We start from the raw sequence: 24,301 nt of genomic DNA on the forward strand, positions 1-24,301 counted from the left end.
AACGCTAACCAGGCTCCCAGCCACTGCACTAATGGCACCAGGGGGATGATTGGTTATATCACGCCCAGGGATGGGAGGATTGCAGCGAGGCAGAGCAGACGGGAAGGACGTCCGGGGGAGTGTACTACCCCATGAGCCCGCAAGAGTGGCTGGGGCGGGTGAGCGGCCCAAGAACTGCCGCACTTACATGTTTGCTGGCTTTCTTTTGATGGAGAATAAGGGAATGCAAGATAATTGTGTCCTGCTCATTGACCGGTGTAAGGGCATTGATGACCTCTTGGACAAACCTCTGTTGGGGACAGCGTCCCTTTCCGCTGTCCGCCACAGCAGACAAAGAGCTGCTCGGAATCATCTAGAGCTCTGTGTGCATTCCAAAATAGGTGACAAAACCTCTGTTGGGGACAGCGTCCCTTTCCGCTGTCCGCAAGAGCAGACAAAGAGCTGTTCGGAATCATATAGAGCTCTGTGTGCGGTCCAAAATAGTCCCTTTCCGATGTCCACCACAGCAGACAAAGAGCTGCTCGGAATCATCTAGAGCTCCGTGTGCATTCCAAAATAGGTGACAAAACCTCTGTTGGGGACAGCGTCCCTTTCCGCTGTCCGCAAGAGCAGACAAAGAGCTGCTCGGAATCATATAGAGCTCTGTGTGCGGTCCAAAATAGTCCCTTTCCGATGTCCACCACAGCAGACAAAGAGCTGCTCGGAATCATATAGAGCTCCGTGTGCGGTCCAAAATAGGTGCGCAAAGTACACACTGGACACGGCAACGATAAGGCTGGGTCTGCCTCCTCCTGGGGCAGTCACTTGCAGGTTCACTGTCTGGCCCTGAAGGGGTGGCCGTAGGAACCTTGGGCACATAGCTCTAGGGGGTCTCAGGGTGATGTGAGCGTCTGCCGGACCGGGCTCCAGCCAAGTGTTGCTGGCAGAGTGTGCTTGCAGGTCCCCGACCCTCTTGATGGAAGCAAGCGGAATCAGGAGGGCCATCTTCAGAGGAGGGAACACAGAGGAGGGGTTCTACTGAGGGCCCACTGGGGGCGCAGAGAGACCCTGTGAGTGGAACAGGCATAGCCTAGGAGGATTCAGCCTCTGGGCACCTCTTAAGGGACCTGATGACCAGGTTGCACTCCCGCAGGGGCTTAACGTCCACTGCATCACGGTGGGCCAGTATAGAGGCTACAACACCTTCAAGGTGGAGGGGGACAGCCACCCCTCCAATCTCCTTTGCAGAAATGAGAGCACTGACCTGACTGCGCATTTCTGCGGGTCTTCTGATCGGGAAGAGCACCAGCTGTGAACAGACGCCATTTTAGGGAATGGAGCTGCCTGGTAGAGGGAGCTCTGGCTTGTTTGATTGTGCCCATGACAGCAGGTGGTAGGATTTATTGGCAATTTATGTACGCTACCGTTGTGGTGTTGTCTGAACGGATCAAGACATGCTTGCCCTGAATCAGCAGGAGAAACCTGCATAGGGCAAGGACTACAGCCAGCAACAGGCCGATGCTCGCAGTCACCCAGGCAAGCATGGCTGCCAACTCAGCATCCGCTTCGCCCTGAGCTCTACCACTTGAGAGCGGGAGCTGAGTAGACTCCGAAAGCAGGAGCCCACCCTCTGATTCTCCAACCGATATCTCGAGCCCCGAACAAGACATTAAATCCGCCCTGAGGCAGACCGCCTGCATCGCTCTTGAGCTCTACCAGCAGAACGAGTGTGCTGGGGGATGGGAGGACCACGGGAACTGAGCCGGTGGAAACACTCCCATATCCACATCCAGATTGTTCACGGCACTCGCCGACCCAGCCGCCTGAGTTTCAACTCAGGATGGACTGGGTTGGGAAGCAGCTGCGGTGGCTCTCTGCTTCACAAAGAAGGACCACAACGTTCTCATGGACATGTTCTCACAGTGAGAACATGTCCCCTTCACAAAAGCTGCCTCCGCATGCTAGTGACCCAAGCTGCCAGTAGCACAAAGGCAAAAGGACATCTTTAAAAAGACACCAATTGTTTGTGCGAGCTCTTTTAGAGAAAATACTGACTCTTTTAGAGTCAGCTGATACGTGCCGTAATACCAGCAGCAATAGCGAGGTGACGGGATCAACACACTTGTGCGCTCTGCTCCGAAGAACAATTCTGAATGAGTGGTGTACACCATGTCCTTTTATACTTGTATGTCTGGGGTGGAGAGCGGCATGCCAATTCTATAAGCCAGTTTTCATTGGCCTTTTCTGAATGAAGCAAATGTGATTGGGGTTCTCAAGAGCAAACTTCTAATGTTAACACAATGTTGAGTGACAAACAGGGAACATGCATAGTTACATTCTTTGCTTACATCAGACGTGGTATTTTGTACACACAGGTCTTAGGTGGGTTTGAGGTAATTCTGTTATGAATGGTGGTAAAACGAGCAGATGTGGAATCACAACAATGAGGAGCGAATTTTCATTTTTCGCTAAGTGGGTGGGGTGTCTCATGTAAAAATGCTAACTTAGTGAGAGAGTTCTCATGTTGATTTTCACTGAAGTTGTTTGTTTTCACAGGAAGTACAGGCGACTTTGCACCATCTTATCAAAGCTTCTGAGTAGTAGTAAAAAAAGTGTTTTGCTGTCGTGCTGATGCTAAAGTCACTACTATATAAGCTGATGTAGATATCAGATATATAAGACATACTGCACAGATCCATATTCATCTTTTTCAAAACGACAGTGTGGGCAATCAGTCTTTAAAAGAAGATTAAAAACAAATCAGTTAAGTGTGCATTTGGCATCTAATTGTTTTTATTTGATTTCTGGTTTGACTAGGTCCAGACCTTTTAACTCTGACCATCGGCTCTGATATTGGCCGAATGCCTAACACTCCACGGCCAGCATGTAGGGGTTATCTGCATAAGCGAACTCAATCCAGTTTGCTAAAGGGCTGGAGGAAGAGATGGTTTGTTCTCAGACATGACTGCTGCCTCTATTATTACAGAAACAAACGTGTGAGTTCACTTGTGAGTTTCATACTGGCAGTTTGCACATTTTTGACTTTCTAGGGTGCCAAATTCAAAAACAGGCTTTTGTTACTGTTTGGCAGGATGAAGGGAAGAGCCGAGCACTGTCTGTGGTGAGCTTGGAGGGTGCGTTAGTAGAGGCTGATACCAGTTTGGGAAAGCCTTTTGTGTTCAAATGCTGTCCTGTCTCTCGAAACCGAGTTTACTACCTCTGTGCTACATCAAACCAAGAGATGAAAAGGTAAGAAAATACAATGTTGATTGAAATAAGAAATTATTCTAAAAAATAAAAAGAAATAACATCCAACCCTAAGGACAATAGTGGACAGTGCTATGTATAGCCTTTTGGTGGGGTGTGTAAACCTTTACTACAGGGATACTTAAAGATTTGGCTCACAAGGCACTTTCTGAAATTTAGTCACTGAAATGATCAGTGACTAAAACAACCTGGTAAATCCTCGTACACTTCACTTATTTGGTCACCTTTATTAAAACAATCAAACTGCTGATCAGACACATTTTATTTTCAGAACAATGTAGTCAGTGTTAAAGTGTATAATGTATGTATATTTTATTTACACATAAATTCAAACATTAAACTTTGTGGCTGTAGTTCATCACTCCTTTGAATAACAGGCATAATTGTGGTCTCTTTTCAAAGTGGACACTTGGAAATTTGTTGTCAAAAATCTTAATTAAGAAAAGTCATGAAGAAAAATGTATTTATGTTCATGTGATCAGCAATACATTTCCATAACATTTTTTAATGAAATAATAAAATATCACTGATCTTGTTGATGAATATAAAAACAATTGCGCTAAAGCCACAAGTCTGAAAATGCCATTTGAGGTTGATAAATTAAAAAATCGTAGTATAATAAAAACATTTCTAAGACAATGTCATTTAATTTTGCCCATGTATAGCCTTACCCATACAAAAAATCTAGAGTTGCAAACTTGAGAACTGCGAGTGTAATGGTTCTTTTCTCCTGTAACTGCTATAAATACCAATACAGTTGTATAGTTTGTTTAAATTGTGCTTGTTTAACTAAACAAGAGTAAATAATTTTCACGTTTGTTGTCATTACATCATATATTCGGGTCTCAGGGCAATGTCCACGTTCCCAGATGAAGTATGTCTTCTGTAAGAATGTAGAAACATAAAAGCTGTAGTATGAAAAAATTTATTCATACTACCCTCCTGCAAAAACATACTTTTTCAGTACTTACATACTGTGGCAGTAAGCAATTTTGGATGCAGCCTTAACAAGGCTGCATCCAAAATTGCTTTCTGCCACAGTATGTAAGTGACCTTTACCACCTTGTGCCCTTTAAGATTTCCAGTATTCCTAAAGGATTGTCCCTACTGTAAGTGTAGTATATTGTATGGTGATTTAAAATGTACATAGTATTGAAAACATTTGCTAAATAACAAGTAACCTATCTGTTTCTCAGGTGGCTGGAGTCTATGGGCAGAGCCGTTCATCCCATTACTCAGGTAACCGCTATCCCTCATTCTTGATTGCATAATAACCTAGAGCAAACACATAATATTGTATGTGGAAGCATATATATATATATATATATATATATATATATATATATATATATATATATATATATTTTATTTTTTTATTAAAACCTGATTAACAGTGGCATTACTGCTAAGTGGACACAAAGATTGTTAAATTATTCAGTATCTATAAGCATAAAATTATGTATTAATACTAAATAGTTAGAGTTAATAATAGTTAATAATGGTTTATTGATATTATTTATTTATATAATTAATAGTTAACATGAATTGATCGCACCACTTAAGCAACATGTGTGTTTGGAATAATTTATTCCTATTCCCAAATTTATTATAAAGATCCGTACATTTACAATTTTTAGAAATACAGAATCTTTGTTTATTTTATAACAACATTTACTTCGATGTTCGGCTTTGAAACATTTTTATTGGATGGCAATAGATAAGAGTGCTGTATTGCTGTGAATAAGTGAGAAGTGCGAATGAGACAAGTTACAGCCAATGCTACACATATTTTTGTATCATATATTGTAATCCATTTTAAGGTGGGTTTTCACTACAGTGGTTCAGCAGTAGGATGAAATGATTAGAAATGTTAACAGCATGGTAGTATAAAACTGTGCATGTCTTGTCTATTACCACCTTCTGTTACTTAAAGTGCATCTGGAAAGTATTCACAACGCTTCATTCCAAAATTGATTAAATTCATTATTTTCCTCAACATTCTACAAACAATACCCCATAATGACAAAAAACACGTTCATAATTATTCATAGCCTTTGCTTAATACTTTGTTGAAGCACCTTTGGCACAAATTAAAGCCTCAAGTCTTTTTGTGTATGATGCTTCAAGCTTGGCACACCTATTTTTGGGCAGTTTCTCCCATTCTTCTCGCAGGACCTCTCAAGCTACATCAGGTTGGATAGGGAGTGTCAGTGCATAGACATTTTCAGATCTCTCCAGAGATGTTCAATCGGGTTCAAGTCTGGGCTCTGGCTGGGCCACTCAAGGACATTCACTGAGTTGTCCCGTAGCCACTCCTTTGTTATCTTGGCTGTGTGCTTAGGGTCGTTGTCCTGTTGAAAGATGAACCCTCGCCCCAGTCTGAGGTCCAGAGTGCTCTGAAGCAGGTTTTCATCAAGGATGTCTCTGTACATGGTAAATGGTCTGCACATATATAGTGCCTTTTTAAGCCTTAACGGTATTCAAAGCACTTTACACTGTGTCTCATTCACCCACACACACACACATTCATACACCAATGGCGGCAGACCTGCTATGTAAGGTATGTAAGCTAGTGTCTTGTCCAAGGACACTTTGGCATGTGGAGTCGTGTGGGCCGCCCTGCGATGAGTTGCTGACCCGCTCTACCAACTGAGCCACAGCCGCCCATCTGTACATTGCTGCATTCATCTTTCCCTCGATCCTGACTAGTCTACCAGTTCATGCCACTGAAAAACATCCCCACAGCATGATGCTGCCACCACCATGCTTCACTCTAGAGATGGTATTGCCAGGTGATGAGCAGTGCCTGGTTTCCTCCAGACATGATGCTTGCCATTCAGGCCAAAGTGTTCAATGTTTTTTTTTCATCAGACCAGAGAATTTAGTTTCTCATGGTCTGAGAGTCCTTCAGGTGCCTTTTGGCATACTCCAGGCAGGCTATCATGGGCTTTTTACTGAGGAGTGGCTTCCGTCTGGCCACTCTACCATACAGGCCTGATTGGTGGAGTGCTGCAAAGCTGGTTGTTCTTCTGGAAGGTTCTCCTCTCTCCACAGAGAAACGCTGAAGCTCTGTCAGAGTGACCATAGGGTTCTTGGTCACCCCCCTGACTAAGGCCCTTCTCCCCCGATCGCTCAGTTTGGCCGGGCAGCCAGCTCTAGGAAGAGTCCTGGCGTTTCCAAACTTCTTCCGTTTACGGATGATGGAGGCCACTGTGCTAATTGGGACCTTCAATGTTGCAGAAATGTTTCTGTACCCTTCCCCAGATCTGTACCTCAATACAATCCTGTCTACAGACAATTGCTTGGACTTCATGGCTTGGTTTGTGCTCTGACATGCACTGTTAACTGTGAGACCTTATATAGACAGTTGTGTGCCTTTCCAAATCATGTCCAATCAACTGAACTTACCACAGGTGGACTCCAATCAAGTTGTAGAAACATCTCAAGGATGATCAGTGGAAACAGGATGCACCTGAGCTCAATTTTGAGTGTCATGGCAAAGGCTGTGAATACTTATGTACATGTGATTTTTATTTATTTATTTATTTTTAACAAATTTGCAAAGATTTCAAACAAACTTCTTTCATGTTGTCATTATAGGGTATTGTTTGTAGAATTTTGAGGAAAATAATGAATTGAATCCATTTTGGAATAAGGCTGTAACATAACGAAATGTGGAAAAAGTGAAGCGCTGTGAATACTCTCCGGATGCACTGTATAAAGCATTTCTTAACCTTATTATGACCTTATTGTAATGTAATACACTCACCTAAAGGATTATTAGGAACACCTATTCAATTTCTCATTAATGCAATTATCCAATCGAACCAATCACATGGCAGTTGCTTCAATGCATTTAGGGGTGTGGTCCTGGTCAAGACAATCTCCTGAACTCCAAATTGAATGTCAGAATGGGAAAGAAAGGTGATTTTTAGCAATTTTGAGCGTGGCATGGTTGTTGGTGCCAGACGGGCCGGTCTGAGTATTTCACAGTCTGCTCAGTTACTGGGATTTTCACGCACAACCATTTCTAGGGTTTACAAAGAATGGTGTGAAAAGGAAAAAACATCCAGTATGTGACAGTCCTGTGGGCGAAAGTGCCTTGTTGATGCTAGAGGTCAGAGGAGAATGGGCCGACTGATTCAAGCTGATAGAAGAGCAACTTTGCCTGAAATAACCACTCGTTACAACCGAGGTATGCAGCAAAGCATTTGTGAAGCCACAACACGCACAACCTTGAGGCGGATGGGCTACAACAGCAGAAGACCCCACCGGGTACCACTCATCTCCACTACAAATAGGAAAAAGAGGCTACAATTTGCAAGAGCTCACCAAAATTGGACAGTTGAAGACTGGAAAAATGTTGCCTGGTCTGATGAGTCTCGATATCTGTTGAGACATTCAGATGGTAGAGTCAGAATTTGGCGTAAACAGAATGAGAACATGGATCCATCATGCCTTGTTACCACTGTGCAGGCTGGTGGTGGTGGTGTAATGGTGTGGTGGATGTTTTCTTGGCACACTTTAGGCCCCTTAGTGCCGATTGGGCATCGTTTAAATGCCACGGCCTACCTGAGCATTGTTTCTGACCATGTCCATCCCTTTATGGCCACCATGTACCCATCCTCTGATGGCTACTTCCAGCAGGATAATGCACCATGTCACAAAGCTCGAATAATTTCAAATTGGTTTCTTGAACATGACAATGAGTTCACTGTACTAAAATGGCCCCCACAGTCACCAGATCTCAACCCAATAGAGCATCTTTGGGATGTGGTGGAACGGGAGCTTCGTGCCCTGGATGTGCATCCCACAAATCTCCATCAACTGTAAGATGCTATCCTATCAATATGGGCCAACATTTCTAAAGAATGCTTTCAGCACCTTGTTGAATCAATGCCACGTAGAATTAAGGCAGTTCTGAAGGCGAAAGGGGGTCAAACACAGTATTAGTATGGTGTTCCTAATAATCCTTTAAGTGAGTGTATGTAGCATTTAAATGTTTAATTTTAATATTATATACATAGTGACATTAAACTAAACATGGATTCAAAGTGAAAAGGGGTTATTAATAATACAATCTTAAGAGGTTATATTAAATGTTTACGAATGTAGATTAAATTATACGTATGAATTATGTATATGAAACCAGTAGGTATACGACCTGAGTGGAAGATAATGAAAGCAAGAAAGAGATAGAAAGGGGTAGAGAGATTGAAATGCCATTAAGAGCTGGAAAATTGGCCTGATAGCCTGTAACCCAGTTGCCCAAGAGCAGAGCCCAGAGAAAAGAGTGAGACAATGAAAAGGATCAAGAGAAAAGACCCTGAACACAAGTTACAACCCACTTGTATCCTTTATCCTTCTTTGCCTAAGGAAATGGGAGTTGCAACACAGAAATGAATTCCTTTGTTCATTATCAACCCTACACCACACAGAGTGTTAGATGCGGCTGGGGCCATCTAGCTATAACACGCATCAGGGAAGGCGTTCTTTTCCAGTCCTATTCTATCAGGGGAAAAAGACCCAGCGGAGATTACATCCTGCCCAGGCTGGGGGGAGGTAAAAATGTAGCAAATACATCACATGGGTTTTCAGGCTACATGTGGAAGTGGTGCGGTGGTAGATCCTATCTAGCGAGGGAGGAGTTGCTACAAATCATGGTGACTGGGGGGCAGAGGGGACTGTCCAAGGGAGATACGGGCCACCGGCAGGGCAGACCGTACCGTGGAAAATACGCACAGGGGTATTAGAAGTCCCGTGATACAGAGTTTCACGTGCTCGGACCTGAAGAAACACAGGTCAGGGCCGACTCAACTTTCGAGGCTATTGATCTCACAAGGGTTTTGGGTGTTGCCCAGCCCACTGCTCTGCCCATGTCTGCTAGAGGGGTGCCGGTGGCCGGTTCACATGAGAATGCCACGCTCCTCACAGAGCGTGCTGGAACCTGCAAGGGTGCTGGCTCAGCCTGGGTCTAGAAGGCCGATGTAAGGGCATTGATGACCTCGTGAACAAACCTCTGTTGGGGACAGTGTCCCTTTCTGCTGTCCGCCACAGCAAAAAAGAGCTGCTCAGAATCATTTGAGTGGCGTGCAGCGACCTCAGCTGGTGCTGACTACAAAGGAGGAGATGGCGGTCGAGTTGTGACATATGACGAGGCTTTGAATATTTCCCTAGTCTCTGTTCCAGCTGCTGCTCCATCCCCATTTGACGTGGCTTTCACTCTATCCTCATGCCTGATTTTAAGAGCGACCTAACAAGTCCTCACCATTGTCAAGGGAGTTTAAAACTCTTGCAGCTGTCTAGGATGGAGGTAGCATTTCTTGTGATTCCCTGTCTTCAATTGACCTGTCAATTGCTGCTGTGATCACATCACCCAGATTACTTCTTGGCATCTTGGATGGGCTTAACAAGAACTGCTGGGCCATGGACAGGATTATTCAAATGTTACATGGTGATGTTTCCCAGACAGTTTGGTCCCAAAATGTGTTATACTTCAGCTCTATATAAATCAGCTGTTGCATGGTCTCTGTGAGTCACCTAGCCCAGTGTAAATAGCTGAACAGCTGCTGGTTTCTTATACCTAATTAAAGGTTTCAAATTGGCAAGCAAGTACATTGGGCAGATTAATGGATTGCTTGTGTTCAGCAAGGTATCACCTATGGCTCTCCCCAAGCTGCAACCAGCAGAATATGTGTACTTGCTGTGGCATCCTGTGGTACCTTCAGCAATATTTGGGCCAGGTGCTGTTTAAACCATTGTAGGGAGCATGTGAAGCACAAGAAACTAGGGTATTTCTCCATGGTCCAGTACAGACACCAACGGGGACTGGTAGAAACTGGTCAAGATACACCTGTTCTCGCAATGACGGCCAACAATCAGCTGCGAGGTGTGATGGCATGGATTCAGGTGAACTGAAAGGACAGTTGAATGCCAGAAGGTGGCACAGGGGTCCTTGGCAGCCTAACAATAGAACGCAGCCTGAGACGGCTGCACAGCCAAAGGATGGACCTCCGCCATGTTCCTGATGGTTTTCAGAGCCAGCTGAGCCCCCCTCCTGTTTATGTTTGGAAGTCGACACATTGCCCTCTCTTAATCTCACTGGAAAAAAGCAGACACCACTAGGGAGTGATACCTTACCACAGGAGTGGCCTTGTGGTTTCCTGTACACTTTAACTCTTTCGGATTGCTTCCTCCTCTGCTGCAGAGGATACAAACACAACTGGTTGGGGTGATTCTTGTGGCTCCCCATTCCCTGGTTCTCAGATACAACACTTTTCATGGCAGGTGTACAGTATCTTCTCTCACAGACTCAAGGAACACTGCTCCACCTGTCGACCTCATTTCTGCTGGCTGTCCTTTCAGCTAAGAAAATTTGTTAATTGCACTCCCTGTCAGTGCATGCAGACTGCTGCAGATTTCTGTTCCCTATCTATTGGAATCAGGTGATTGAACTTCGTTCCTTCCCTACCTTCCTTGAAGAGGATCAGAACAGATGATCACCCATGCTTTGCTTTGAGGATCTACTGTACATAAGGTGAACAATGCAGATCAGAAGCACAGATAAATTGTTTGTCAGCTTTCAGACTGGGAAGCTTGGCCAACCTCTGCCTAATGCCAGGCATTCTCAGTGGGTGTTGATACCAAAAGGAAGGCATACAAGTATGCTGGTTTGCATGTTTCCTCTTAGCTTCAAGCACACGCTATGTACAGTGTTGCCACCTCATAGGCCCTGTTTAGGAGGGCACCTTTGAGTGATATTTGTTCCGCAGTTTCTTGGGATGTTCCATCTACCTTAACTTGATATTACAGAGTTAATGTAGCACCCCGGATATCTTTTTCAGAGTCTGTGATGGGATTGTCTCAGGCTTGAAATCTGGTACCTTTCTACCATTATTTTAGAACCATAAACCATATGTATGTGGAGATATAATCTCTCACCCAGAGAACCAAGGTTACAATGTAACCATATGTTTTGATACTTTGGGGGTTAGAAAATGTGTTTACCTACAATATAGAATCGTTCACATGTAGGAGTTGAAATTAAAATAAACCATTCTTCATCACTGGCAAATGACAGGATGCATTTGTAGGTTTTGTTTCAACGTATAAAGTTCCTCTTTAAATATCTACTTAATCCTCTCACTCAGTTTGCTCAATGTGTTATAAAGAATCCCATTACTGGTTTACTGGTGAGAAAACACTCAAAATATTTTAGGAGCCATCAATATGGTCTGAATAAATTGTCTGATAGTAATTCATTTGTGACTTTGGCATCACTAGTTCTGATTCTAAATAGCCATCAGAATAAAACAGTTCACACAATATGATATATATTGTAAAGGGAAAGTGTTTGCCCCTACCCACAAAGTGTATCAATGCTTTGGGGAGAGACCATGATATCAGATCATCAGAACCATACAAAGTGCAGTTTGTTTGACATACTGAAATGGCCTCAGTGAATCGACACCCCCCAAAAGATGGTGCCTTAGGTGGTCACCTATGTTGCCTAATGGGTTTACCGACCCTGCTGACTCTAGAACAACAGCGGGCAACTATGTCCTACATCCTACATTGTTTGCTGCATGTAAGTGCAGAGAAAATGCCTGCTTTTCTGAAATAATGATACATTTAATAAATAAACAAAAGCATTGTGATTAAAAATTTTTTTACAATTATTGTAGCCCCAGTTTATCGAAGTATACAGTTTAACATGTTAATAATATATCTATTGTTTATTACACATGTTGCTTGCTAAGCATAGAGAAAAAAAATCACACATAGAGTAGACAGTATGCTTGCTCGTGAGTCTAATAATCACTTAAAAAATTTCTATTGAAAAAAAAAATACATAAAATTAATTAATATCTACTCGCTTCACAAAATGGGTGTTGTTGTAGAGCTTAGAAGCTGGAATTTATAATGCATATAGGCAATGTGACCAACTCTAAAGAACTGCTTTTTTTAATATGCTGACAAATTAAAAGTGTTTCGATTTAATAACTTATCAAATATGATTATTTACTCTCTGTGCAACATACGGTCAAGCATACCATATGGTCAGAATTGGGCTGGATTGAGGTTGTGTGGGTGTGACGAAACAACTCACACACGTTATGTTTGGAGTCAAATTTGACTCCATATAGGAAATTAATGGGGTCAAAAAACTTGCATTTTTTAGGTGAGACCACATCAAGAATGGAGAACACACACACAAAATTAGTTATCACTGTTCATTCCTGTTCATTTCTGTTTATTGCTGTTGGATTTATTGACATTTAAAAAAAAAAAAACTGACACTTCAAAACACCTAAAAAAATGAAAAGAAAAAAAAAACACCTAAAAAACGAAATATTGACAAAAATACTGATTTTTTTTTTATGTCTTTAATAATGTCTAATTATATCCTGAAGCAGAACTTGTGTTAAGATCAAAAAACAATAAAAACAAAAAACAAAAAAAACTGTTTGCAACAACCAAGCAAAAGAGTGGATCTCTGCAGTGATTTACTGGTTATAATTGTATAATTCCATGTCATTTTAATTTAAACATTTTTGTTTTTCTCCAGCAGATAGAAGCAATCTGCCACTAATGCATGACACCTTTTTCATATTTTCTCCCTGAATTGACAAATGTAGATCTGAATGTGACATAACATTTTCTTAATTTAAATGAGTTTAGTCATTTAAAGCTAAAGTAAAAAAAATAAATAAAATGCCACAACCCCCCAAAAAACTGCACAACTTCAGAGTTATTAAATGAGAGAATTTAGTGTTATTAAAATTGGAAATAAAAGAAAATAAATTAAAACTAAAGCTGAATTTCAATTCTGTCTCTATTAATGTAATATTTAGTCAAATTCTTTATAAAACAGATTTTCTTCGGAGCCGAGCAGACGTATTCACAATATTACAGTGCCCATTCCACATGGAGACCTGGCCTAGGGGAACTCACCTCCATCAAGAGGATAGGGGACCTGCAGGCGTTCTCTGTCAGAAAACCGTGCTTGGAGTTTGGTCTGGCTTACTCTCACGTCATCCTGAGACCCTGACCGGGCTATGTGCCCAAGGTTCCCACGACCTCTTTTAGGGATCAGGTGGTTAACCTGCAAGCACTGCCCCAGGAGGAGGCAGACCCAGCCTTGGCATTGCTGTGTCTGGTGCGTGCTCTTCGTGTCTACTTGGATCACAGATAGAGCTTTAGAAGCTCCAAGCAGCTCTTGTCTGCTTGGGTGGGCAGCGGAAAGGAAGCGCTGTCTCCAAACAGAGGATTGCTCACTGGGTCATGGATGCCATTAGTATGGCATACCATACCCAGCATGTGCCGCCCCCTGATGGCCTGTGAGCCCTCTCTACCAGGGGCATAGCGGCTTCTTGGGCATTGTCCCACAGCGCCTCTCTAGCAGGCATCTGAAGAGCTCCTTGGGTAGGACCTACCCTGGTGCTGCTCTGCACAATGTGTTACTCCGACCCGGTAAGAGCATGTGTTGTATTCCACTTAGAAGTCCTCCTCCCCCTTCTCGGGGCCGGGTGTGGTCTCCGCGGTGTTTTCCTCTTTGGAGGGACACCCCCAAACATGGACCCTATATGGCCCCAGCTGATCAATTTTGTTTTCCATTGGGAACCCTAGTGTCAACTCATCGACACAACGTCTTGTGAGTGACAGATAAGGAATGTCATGGTTACTGATGTAACCTCTGTTCCCTGATGGAGGGAACAAGAATTTGTGTCCCTCTTGCCACAACACTGAACCAACCGCTAAAATGGCCGGGTCTTTGGCTTGGCTCCTCAGTGCAAAACCTGAGTGTGTGTTTGCAAAGCTTTTATACCCGTATGTGGCATGCAAATTCCACACGCCAATTCTCATTGGCCTTTTCTCAAATATCAGAGATGTCTGGGCTCCCAAGGGTGACCCCTAGTGTCAACTCATCAACACATCTCATTCCCTCCATCAGGGAAAGGAGGTTACATCAGTAACCATGACGTTATTAGTTGCATTTCAGATTTTAGTTTGATGTTGCATTTTCACTGTGAGAATGAAAGTGAAAACGAAAGAATGTTTTTTTTTCTCAGCACAAACTTTGCGGACACTGCAGTAAGAAATATTTATTTGTGATGAGCTGAAGAGTTGGATAGCTAATAGAGGCATCACTGATGTTGTTATGGTAATACTTAAGACTCTATTGCTGGTTTTTGTTGAAACAGAATCACGTTTGGGTGGATGTGACTCGACACAACTCTAGTCTGCCCCCTCTGGCAGTCAAGAACCCAGAATGTCTTGGGTTACTCCATCAGCTGGACAAGATCAAGGACACCTGGGTGCAGCACTACTGTGTACTGAAAGATGGATGCCTCTATTTCTATGTGAGCATTCGATCAACCTGTGCTATAGGTACGTCATAACTGCTTTACCAATATATCATTATGAACTGTGGGAGAATGAAGAAATCAGACACCACTAAACAAAATCTATGCTTCTCTATTCACACACAACATTTGTGTAACCTTACAATGAGTGAAATATAGCCCTTGTAACAAATTTCCTGTGACATCTAGCTCAGTCTCCCCTACCTTATTTCATGTACTGTAGGTGAAAGGTTATAGCTTTTTTTTTCTATAATTTCTATTGCCACCAATAAGAACTAATACCTCCCATTGGTCTTACTGCAGGAGGAATCTACCTGCACGGCTACACAGTGCGGGACCAGCCACTGGGATCCAAAAGATCCACTATTGAGCTCAAACCTCCATCTGAAGAGTTCAAAGTATTTTACCTCTGTGCAGAGAATGCCAACGAGAACAAACGGTATGAAAAAACTATTTGAAGAAAGAATTTTAAGAAGTTTAGTTGTCAGAGTTTAGTCTAATGAAAATATACTTGTAAAAAGGAAATAGTATAAAAAAAAAAATAAAAAAGGACAAGAAGCATTTGATATTTAATTTTTCATTTGAAAATAGATACCTTTGTAGCATCTTATAATGTTGGTCAAGGTTATTTGCCGTAAAACAGTTGTAATTTAGTTTTTCATGACCATTTTCCACAGTCTCTTAAACTGGCTGTTTTTAAGAGATGTGTACAGTATACTGACATTTATAAGGCCGAGTTGCTGAATAGGAATATGAACATAAACTGTTAGTTTACCTAAACATGCACTAGATGGATGTCTTTCAGAGTTGCACAACATCACTGTGTTTATTTATTCACTATTAAAAATGCGTTTAAATGCACGCCTCATATGTATCACTGTATCATTTAATGTTTTCCAAATTCTTCAATAGAATTTCTTTAGAAAGTTGCATTTGCAAGGTTGTATTTTTTAACATTAGTTAATGCTATAGTTAGAGTCCCCTAGCCACTGTGGGTTGTGTCAGGAAGGGCATCCAGTTTAAAACCTGTGCCAAGTCAAATATGTGGATCATGGATGGTCTGCTGTGGCAACCCCTAACGGAAGCAGCCGAAAGAAGAAGAGTTAACGCTATAGTTAACGTGAACTAACAATGATTATTCTAACATTTATTAATCTCGGTTAATGTAAATTTTTACATATATTGTTACATTTTTACAATAAAAGTTGAATATGTTATATTCTTATATAATTATATAGGAACTATCACACGTAAACAATGAATATTATTTTGATAAATTAACATAATTTTATCAGATTCTAAAATGCTGTAAAAAAAAATTTATTGTTCATTGTAAGTTCTACTCATTATCTAATGTAATGAATAAACCCTTATTTTAAAGTGTTCCCCCTTTTATTTTATGGAACATGGTTAAAACCATAATTTACTAGTTTAATTTAAAGTCTCAAAAATGGAGCAAAAGAAGCAATAACTTTTTTTTTCTTTCTTAAAAAATACATTAAAAAAATTGCCCAAACCTGGTCTACAAAGTACATTGAACTCTTATCTAAAACAAGGAGTTTTTTTTTTGCAAATGTGTGAAAGGCTTGTAACTTAAAAAATTAGCCCTTCCCAGACTTCCTAGGTTGCCTATTAAAGCCTGTAGACTGAATTTCATGCAAAGGGAGCGGGTCGCTTTTGCCGGAAAATCCAAAGGATGTGACATTTATGTGCGCTCCCGAGGGCCTTGCCTCAGACAGTAACTTGTCTTCCACTATTCAACAGCGACGACAAACTGCAACACTAGGTAGCGTAATCTTAGAGATGGAATCCAGCAAACGTCCAGCTCCCAGCACAGCACCGACTCCTACACAAACTCAGAGTAAGAAGAAAAAGAAAGAAATATTTTTTTTTTTATCTACTTAACCCCATCTGGCTAAGCGGAAACATGATTGTGGTTGAGCGAAAACTAGAGTGAACATCAGCATGGTATTTGATTCCTGGAGGGACCTTCATTCGGTTTTGGGGATAAAAACTTCTTATTGTACAGATAAGCATATATAACTGCAATGCATGTGAAATGTACAGGTGAAACTCGAAAAATTAGAATATCGTGCAAAAGTTCATTAATTTCAGTAATTCAACTTAAAAGGTGAAACTAATATATTATATAGACTCATTACAAGCAAAGTAAGATATTTCAAGCCTTTATTTGATATAATTTTGATGATTATGGCTTACAGCTTATGAAAACCCCAAATTCAGAATCTCAGAAAATTAGAATATTGTGAAAAGGTTCAGTATTGTAGGCTCAAAGTGTCACACTCTAATCAGCTAAACACCTGCAAAGGGTTCCTGAGCCTTTAAATGGTCTCTCAGTCTGGTTCAGTTGAATTCACAATCATGGGGAAGACTGCTGACCTGACAGTTGTGCAGAAAACCATCATTGACACCCTCCACAAGGAGGGAAAGCCTCAAAAGGTAATTGCAAAAGAAGTTGGATGTTCTCAAAGTGCTGTATCAAAGCACATTAATAGAAAGTTAAGTGGAAGGGAAAAGTGTGGAAGAAAAAGTTGCACAATCAGCAGGGATGACCGTAGCCTGGAGAGGATTGTCAGGAAAAGGCCATTCAAATGTGTGGGGGAGCTTCACAAGGAGTGGACTGAGGCTGGAGTTACTGCATCAAGAGCCACCACACACAGACGGGTCCTGGACATGGGCTTCAAATGTCGTATTCCTCTTGTCAAGCCGCTCCTGAACAACAAACAACGTCAGAAGCGTCTTACCTGGGCTAAAGAAAAAAAGAACTGGCTGTTGCTCAGTGGTCCAAAGTCCTCTTTTCTGATGAGAGCAAATTTTGCATCTCATTTGGAAACCAAGGTCCCAGAGTCTGGAGGAAGAATGGAGAGGCACACAATCCAAGATGCTTGAAGTCCAGTGTGAAGTTTCCACAGTCTGTGTTGGTTTGGGGAGCCATGTCATCAGCTGGTGTTGGTCCACTGTGCTTTATTAAGTCCAGAGTCGACGCAGCCGTCTACCGGGACATTTTAGAGCACTTCATGCTTCCTTCAGCAGACAAGCTTTATGGAGATGCTGACTTCATTTTCCAGCAGGACTTGGCACCTGCCCACACTGCCAAAAGTACCAAAACCTGGTTCAATGACCATGGTATTACTGTGCTTGATTGGCCAGCAAACTCGCCTGACCTGAACCCCATAGAGAATCTATGGGGCATTGCCAAGAGAAAGATGAGAGACATGAGACCAAACAATGCAGAAGAGCTGAAGGCCGCTATTGAAGCATTTTGGTCTTCCATAACACCTCAGCAGTGCCACAGGCTGATAGCATCCATGCCACGCCGCATTGAGGCAGTAATTAATGCAAAAGGTATTTTGCAGTAAAGTACTGAGTACATATGCATGATTATACTTTTCAGAGGGCCGACATTTCTGTATTTAAAATCCTTTTATTTTATTGATTTCATGTAATATTCTAATTTTCTGAGATTCTGAATTTGGGGTTTTCATAAGCTATAAGCCATAATCATCAAAATTATATCAAATAAAGGCTTGAAATATCTTACTTTGCTTGTAATGAGTCTATATAATATATTAGTTTCACCTTTTAAGTTGAATTACTGAAATTAATGAACTTTTGCACGATATTCTAATTTTTCGAGTTTCACCTGTAGTGCCATAAGGATTGATCTGTGTAATTTTAGCTAACTTGATCTTGCCTGCTAATGCTGACGAATTGCAAGCTACCTTGCTTTGTAACTTTCAAATAATTTCAACAATCTTCTCTTTATACTACAAGTCAGGTAAATGTCAATGTTAATCTGTAATTGTTCAGCAAGCAAACTACAATAATACATTAAATGAATGCTACACAATGTTTAAGATAATGCAAAAAGCTCTATTCATTAGTGTAACATAACTTGGTTATACAGAAAATGTATACAATCTATTATTATGACAATAGCGCATTCATATATCAAAATGGCAGTTATAAAGGAATCACATCAATACTGAATTGTGTCAACATATTTATAATGTACAGTCTATTTTATAAACAGCTACTGTCATCATCAACCAAATTTAGCTAGCTAACGCCGACATAGGCTGTCATATAAATGCAGTCAATGTATCGTGCAAAGAAAAGTGATTATTTCAAATTACAGTCTCACATAGTCAGACCTATATCCACACTTTGTTTTAGCCCTGTTCCAGCACTGGAGAGTCAAATATAATATGCAGTCTAGTTTGTAATAAAACAATCATAACTGTGTCATTTTAATTATGCCACCTCAGCTGTCAGCACGATGCCGGTGAATCATATTCAGCCTCTTTGTACGTTATGTCATTGTTTTGTGCATGATCACAAGCAACAAGTAGCTGGATGAAGTATCATTACCACTTTCTTTACTGTTTCTCTAGGTGGATCAGTGCAATAAAAACATCAATTGGAAAATGGCTGCCTTTGCATCAGGCAATTCAAGACTACATGAGTCGTCCACCTGAGGAAACTAGAATGTGAACAAGACTAATTACAGATCTTGTCATAACTGAGCTTTCTCACCAAATGATTAATTCAGGGACAACAACATTCAAATCAAATCGAATCAAATCAAATCACTTTATTGTCACACTACCATGTACACAAGTGCAACAGTAGGTGAAATTCTTGTGTGCAGTTCCGAGCAACATAGCAGTCATGACAATGACGAGACATATACCAATTACAGTAAACAACATACTTACACAACACAATAATTATACACTCACCTAAAGGATTATTAGGAACACCTGTTCAATTTCTCATTAATGCAATTATCTAATCAACCAATCACATGGCAGTTGCTTCAATGCATTTAGGGGTGTGGTCCTGGTCAAGACAATCTCCTGAACTCCAAACTGAATGTCAGAATGGGAAAGAAAGGTGATTTAAGCAATTTTGAGCGTGGCATGGTTGTTGGTGCCAGACGGGCCGGTCTGAGTATTTCACAATCTGCTCAGTTACTGCGATTTTCACGCACAACCATTTCTAGGGTTTACAAAGAATGGTGTGAAAAGGGAAAAACATCCAGTGCGGCAGTCCTGTGGGCGAAAATGCCTTGTTGATGCTAGAGGTCAGAGGAGAATGGGCCGACTGATTCAAGCTGATAGAAGAGCAACTTTGCCTGAAATAACCACTCGTTACAACCGAGGTATTCAGCAAAGCATTTGTGAAGCCACAACACGCACAACCTTGAGGCAGCTGGGCTACAACAGCAGAAGACCCCACCGGGTACCACTCATCTCCACTACAAATAGGAAAAAGAGGCTACAATTTGCAAGAGCTCACCAAAATTGGACAGTGGAAGACTGGAAAAATGTTGCCTGGTCTGATGAGTCTCGATTTCTGTTGAGACATTCAGATGGTAGAGTCAGAATTTGGCGTAAACAGAATGAGAACATGGATCCATCATGCCTTGTTACCACTGTGCAGGCTGGTGGTGGTGGTGTAATGGTGTGGGGGATGTTTTCTTGGCACACTTTAGGCCCCTTATTGCCAATTGGGCATCGTTTAAATGCCACAGCCTACCTGAGCATTGTTTCTGACCATGTCCATTCCTTTATGGCCACCATGTACCCATCCTCTGATGGCTACTTCCAGCAGGATAATGCACCATGTCACAAAGCTCAAATCATTTCAAATTGGTTTCTTGAACATGACAATGAGTTCACTGTACTAAAATGGCCCCCACTGTACTAAAATGGCCCCCACAGTCACCAGATCTCAACCCAATAGAGCATCTTTGGGATATGGTGGAACGGGAGCTTCGTGCCCTGGATGAACATCCCACAAATCTCCATCAAATGCAAGATGCTATCCTATCAATATGGGCCAACATTTCTAAAGAATGCTTTCAGCACCTTGTTGAATCAATGCCACATAGAATTAAGGCAGTTCTGAAGGCAAAAGGGGGTCAAACACAGTATTAGTATGGTGTTCCTAATAATCCTTTAGGTGAGTGTATACAATGCACAGTAAACAATACACACAATATAGAATACACAATATACAATAAGTGGGAGTATATGAAATATATATAAGTAGTTGAATTGAGGAGAATATGTTGACAGTCCAGTGTGAGATTATAGGTTAATAAAGTGCAGTGCTAATTATTGATCCTGATAGATCAAGTGTTCAACAGTCTGACTGCTTGGGGGAAGAAGCTGTCATGTAGTCGGCTGGTGCGGGTCCTGATGCTGCGATACCGCCTGCCTGATGGTAGCAGTGAGAACAGACCATGACTCGGGTGGCTGGAGTCTCTGATGATCCTCCGAGCTTTTTTCACACACCGCCTTGTGTATATGTCCTGGAGGGAGGGAAGCTCACCTCCGATGATGTTTCTGGCAGTTTGCACCACCCTTTGCAGGGCTTTGCAGTTGTGGGCAGTGCTATTGCCGTACCAGGCGGTGATGCAGCCAAATATCAATAATATCAATACAGAATTGACTGATTTCTTCATTATCTCTAAAAGTTGCCAAGTGAATCTCCAAACAATTGACCTGTTTGCATGATAACATGCCCCTAATGACTTAGAAAGAATTAGTCTAGTTGTTCACTGTAAACTGTTTACTCTTTCAAATGTCTGATTTTAAAGTATGTATAATTTCTCAAAGCCTTGTTTTAAATTAGTAGTCAATTTAACAATAAAGGTTGTAGGGTACAACAGAACAAAAGGCTATGCAAGGTAAAAGGCATTTTGTTCTTATTTCTTTTCACATAAATAATGTTGCTCTATCAATATTCAATGAAAATAAATGTATGTCTTGAATCTTGATACACTTAGTGGCAATAAAACATTTTCCTTAAGGTGTGCCATTAGCCCCATTGTACCCTACATGTTTATTTTTTTGCATGCAGAATACAGATAATGTAAATGCTATGGTCTGTCTTTCCGTTTTCTAATGCGTTTTGCATTTTAAGTAAGAATTTGTCATTTTAAGACACTACCACTGTTGACAAAACGTGTTGTGTAATTGTAAATGAAAAACCAATTTATACTGTATATAATTTCGTTCTGTTTTTGCTATCCTTGCCAATTCCATGTAACATTTTAGCACACTTTACATACTGTAGCCTGCAGAGAAATAACCTGTGTGTTTTAATTAATTTATACAGTTGACAGCAATATAAGCACTTTTCCAATTCTTTGGATAAATAAGAATACTTTTCTAGCTATTTTAGTTGACGATTTTCTATAGATATGGGGAAATCTAGAATTATTCCCTTATAATCTGATGTATGTAGTCTTATAAATTAAGTGTTTATATTATATGTAAATAGCATATATGCATCAAATCAGTTCAATATAGCTTGTCACTCACACATCACTTCATCGGTATACTGTATGGAGTGTGCAAACAATAGAATATTTGAATGCATCCCACAAACAGTACATGAAGCACTGCCACCTGACACCCTTAATTACATTGTTTACGGGCATATAATGAGAACTAGAATGTTAATTAGCATGAAACAGGGACACCAAGAAATGTTGGAATCCTAGCTCTCATTCAGCTCTTTGATACCCCTTTTCCACCAACAAGGTTATGAGTAAGACTTGTAAACAAAGACTGTGATGTCTGATGTTTGTTTGTGGGCAGGTTATAAGAAAGAATCACCTTTTAATACAAACAATTGTTCCCCATCTGTCGCTCACTTTGACGTTGTGTCGAAGAAGCGACACTAGGAGTCTCTCTTGAGAGCCTAGCTCATCTCTGAACTTGAAAAACGGCCAATGAGAAATTGGCAGACAGAATTTGCATGTCCTGCCCCTAGACATACGGGTATAAAGGAGGGAAATGAGTCTGTCCATTCAGATTTTTCCTTCGGAGCCGAGCGGTTGTGTGATCAGTGAGCTGCATTCACAGACTATTCACTTCATCTCAACAAGCGTACATCCCCACGAACCATCTGCCCCCAGACACACTCGTTGACTTCAGCCCGGGCTCGGGGTGACAGCTGCTTGCCTCCCAGCCAGCCTGCTTATCCCCTTGAGCACCCCGAGCTGGATGATGGACTCACCGCTGCAACAGAGAGTGTTCCAGCGTCTAATGCGGAAGACTCGATTGGGCTGCCACCCTCAGGTCGGCCCGGGCTGCCGTCAGCATGGGATTGGACTGGAACCCTCGGTCCTCCCCACAGCCTTCATGGCTGGATGACTTATTCCTTGTGTCCCCACTCCCCAGTTCCTTTCTTCCCAGAGGTGCATGATGAGCTGACAAGACACGCTTACTCAACGCCCCCGTCTCCCAGTTCAGTCTCTTTGGCGATACCATCGAGGACTTCGCCCAGCAGTTCTCAGCAGTGAAGAAACAGACGGAGGCCAACTCTCACATCATGCCCCTTCATGCCACTAGCACGGGCCATGTTCTATCTGCTCGCTGAGGGCATCCACCTGCTTCTTCCAGGAAACGTGCAGCTCTGCCACGACCTGGGCCCAGCTCTCAGCCCATCTCTCAAACATCCTCCAGGACCCGGAAGGCTCCCAAGCGTTCCTGAGATGGACAACCCAGAGACTGAGACGTTTGCTCTGGAGCTGGTAAGCAGACCACTCCTTCCCCCAGTGGAGGACCAGGAGGAGAAACCCCAGTTCAGTTTGTTTTCTTTGCCACACACCCTGTAGGCTGCGGTACCCACATTCTCAATAAAAAATAAATTTCCTCTTTCTCTGAGTCACCTGGCCCACAAATGCCATCAAGCATGTCTTGATCCATACATAAATCGCCAAGATGGCGTGCGCTCCCGTCACATGTCACAACTCGTCCGCCATCTCCTTTGGAGCCACATCGCTGCACGCCACTCACATCCAGGGCAGCTTCCATGTCTGGCCTCTCGATGGGATGCAGAAGATCTAAGTGGCCTACCACCTGCCATCGTAGACACAATTAACCAAGCCAGAGCTCCCTCTACCAGGCAACTTTACGACAACTCGCTGAAGTGGACGGCGAGTTTTTGGGTAACCACGACTTGATTATCAGGTTCCTTAGAGGTGCCTGGAGGTTGAACCCTCCCCGGCCAAGCCTGTTCCCCTCCTGGGATCTCTCAGTGGTTCTCTCTGGCCTTCAGAGATCCCCCTTCGAGCCACTAGAATCAGTCAAGCTCAAGGCCCTCTCCCTGAAGACGGCCCTCCTGATCGTGCTCGCTTCCATCAAGAGAGTTGGGGACCTACAGGCATTCTCTGTCAGTGACACCTGCCTTGAGTTCGGTCTGGCAGATGCTCACGTCATCCTAAGACCGTGACCGGGCTACGTGCCCAAGGTTCCTACGACCCCCTTCAGGGACCAATAGTGAACCTCCAAGCACTGCCCCGGGAGGAGGCATACCCAGCCCCTTCATTGCTGTGTCCAGTACGTGCCCTGAAAACTTATGTGGACCACACGCAGTGCTTTAGACGCTCTGAGCAGCTCTTTGTCTGCTTTGATGGACAGCGGAAAGGGAATGCTTCCTCCAAACAGAGGCTCTACCACTGGGCTGCCCCCTTGCGGGTCCGAGCACACTCGACGAGAAGTGTGGCATCCTCGTGGGCACTGGCCAACGGCACCTCCCTAGCAGACATATGCAGAGCAGCGGGTTGGGCAACACCCAATACCTCTACGAGATTTTACAATCTTAGGCTTGAGTTGGTTTCATCCCATGTTCTCTCAGGTCCGAGCCGG

At 42.3% G+C, this 24,301-nt stretch overlaps 1 protein-coding gene across 1 annotated transcript in view; it reads left to right on the forward strand.

Moving 5' to 3' along the window:
- The window catches only part of pdzph1 (PDZ and pleckstrin homology domains 1), a 63,281-nt gene extending 41,855 nt beyond the window's left edge, over positions 1-21,426 (forward strand). The window contains exons 6-11 of the mRNA XM_052116282.1: positions 2,797-2,975; positions 3,071-3,228; positions 4,443-4,485; positions 14,451-14,637; positions 14,916-15,051; positions 19,028-21,426. Of these exons, the coding sequence (XP_051972242.1) occupies positions 2,797-2,975; positions 3,071-3,228; positions 4,443-4,485; positions 14,451-14,637; positions 14,916-15,051; positions 19,028-19,127 (803 nt within the window). The 3' untranslated portion in view covers positions 19,128-21,426. The remainder of the gene's footprint in view (positions 1-2,796; positions 2,976-3,070; positions 3,229-4,442; positions 4,486-14,450; positions 14,638-14,915; positions 15,052-19,027) is intronic.
- Positions 21,427-24,301: the final 2,875 nt, after the last annotated feature.

Source organism: Xyrauchen texanus, chromosome 43 (assembly GCF_025860055.1).
Source record: "Xyrauchen texanus isolate HMW12.3.18 chromosome 43, RBS_HiC_50CHRs, whole genome shotgun sequence".
NCBI lineage: Eukaryota > Metazoa > Chordata > Actinopteri > Cypriniformes > Catostomidae > Xyrauchen > Xyrauchen texanus.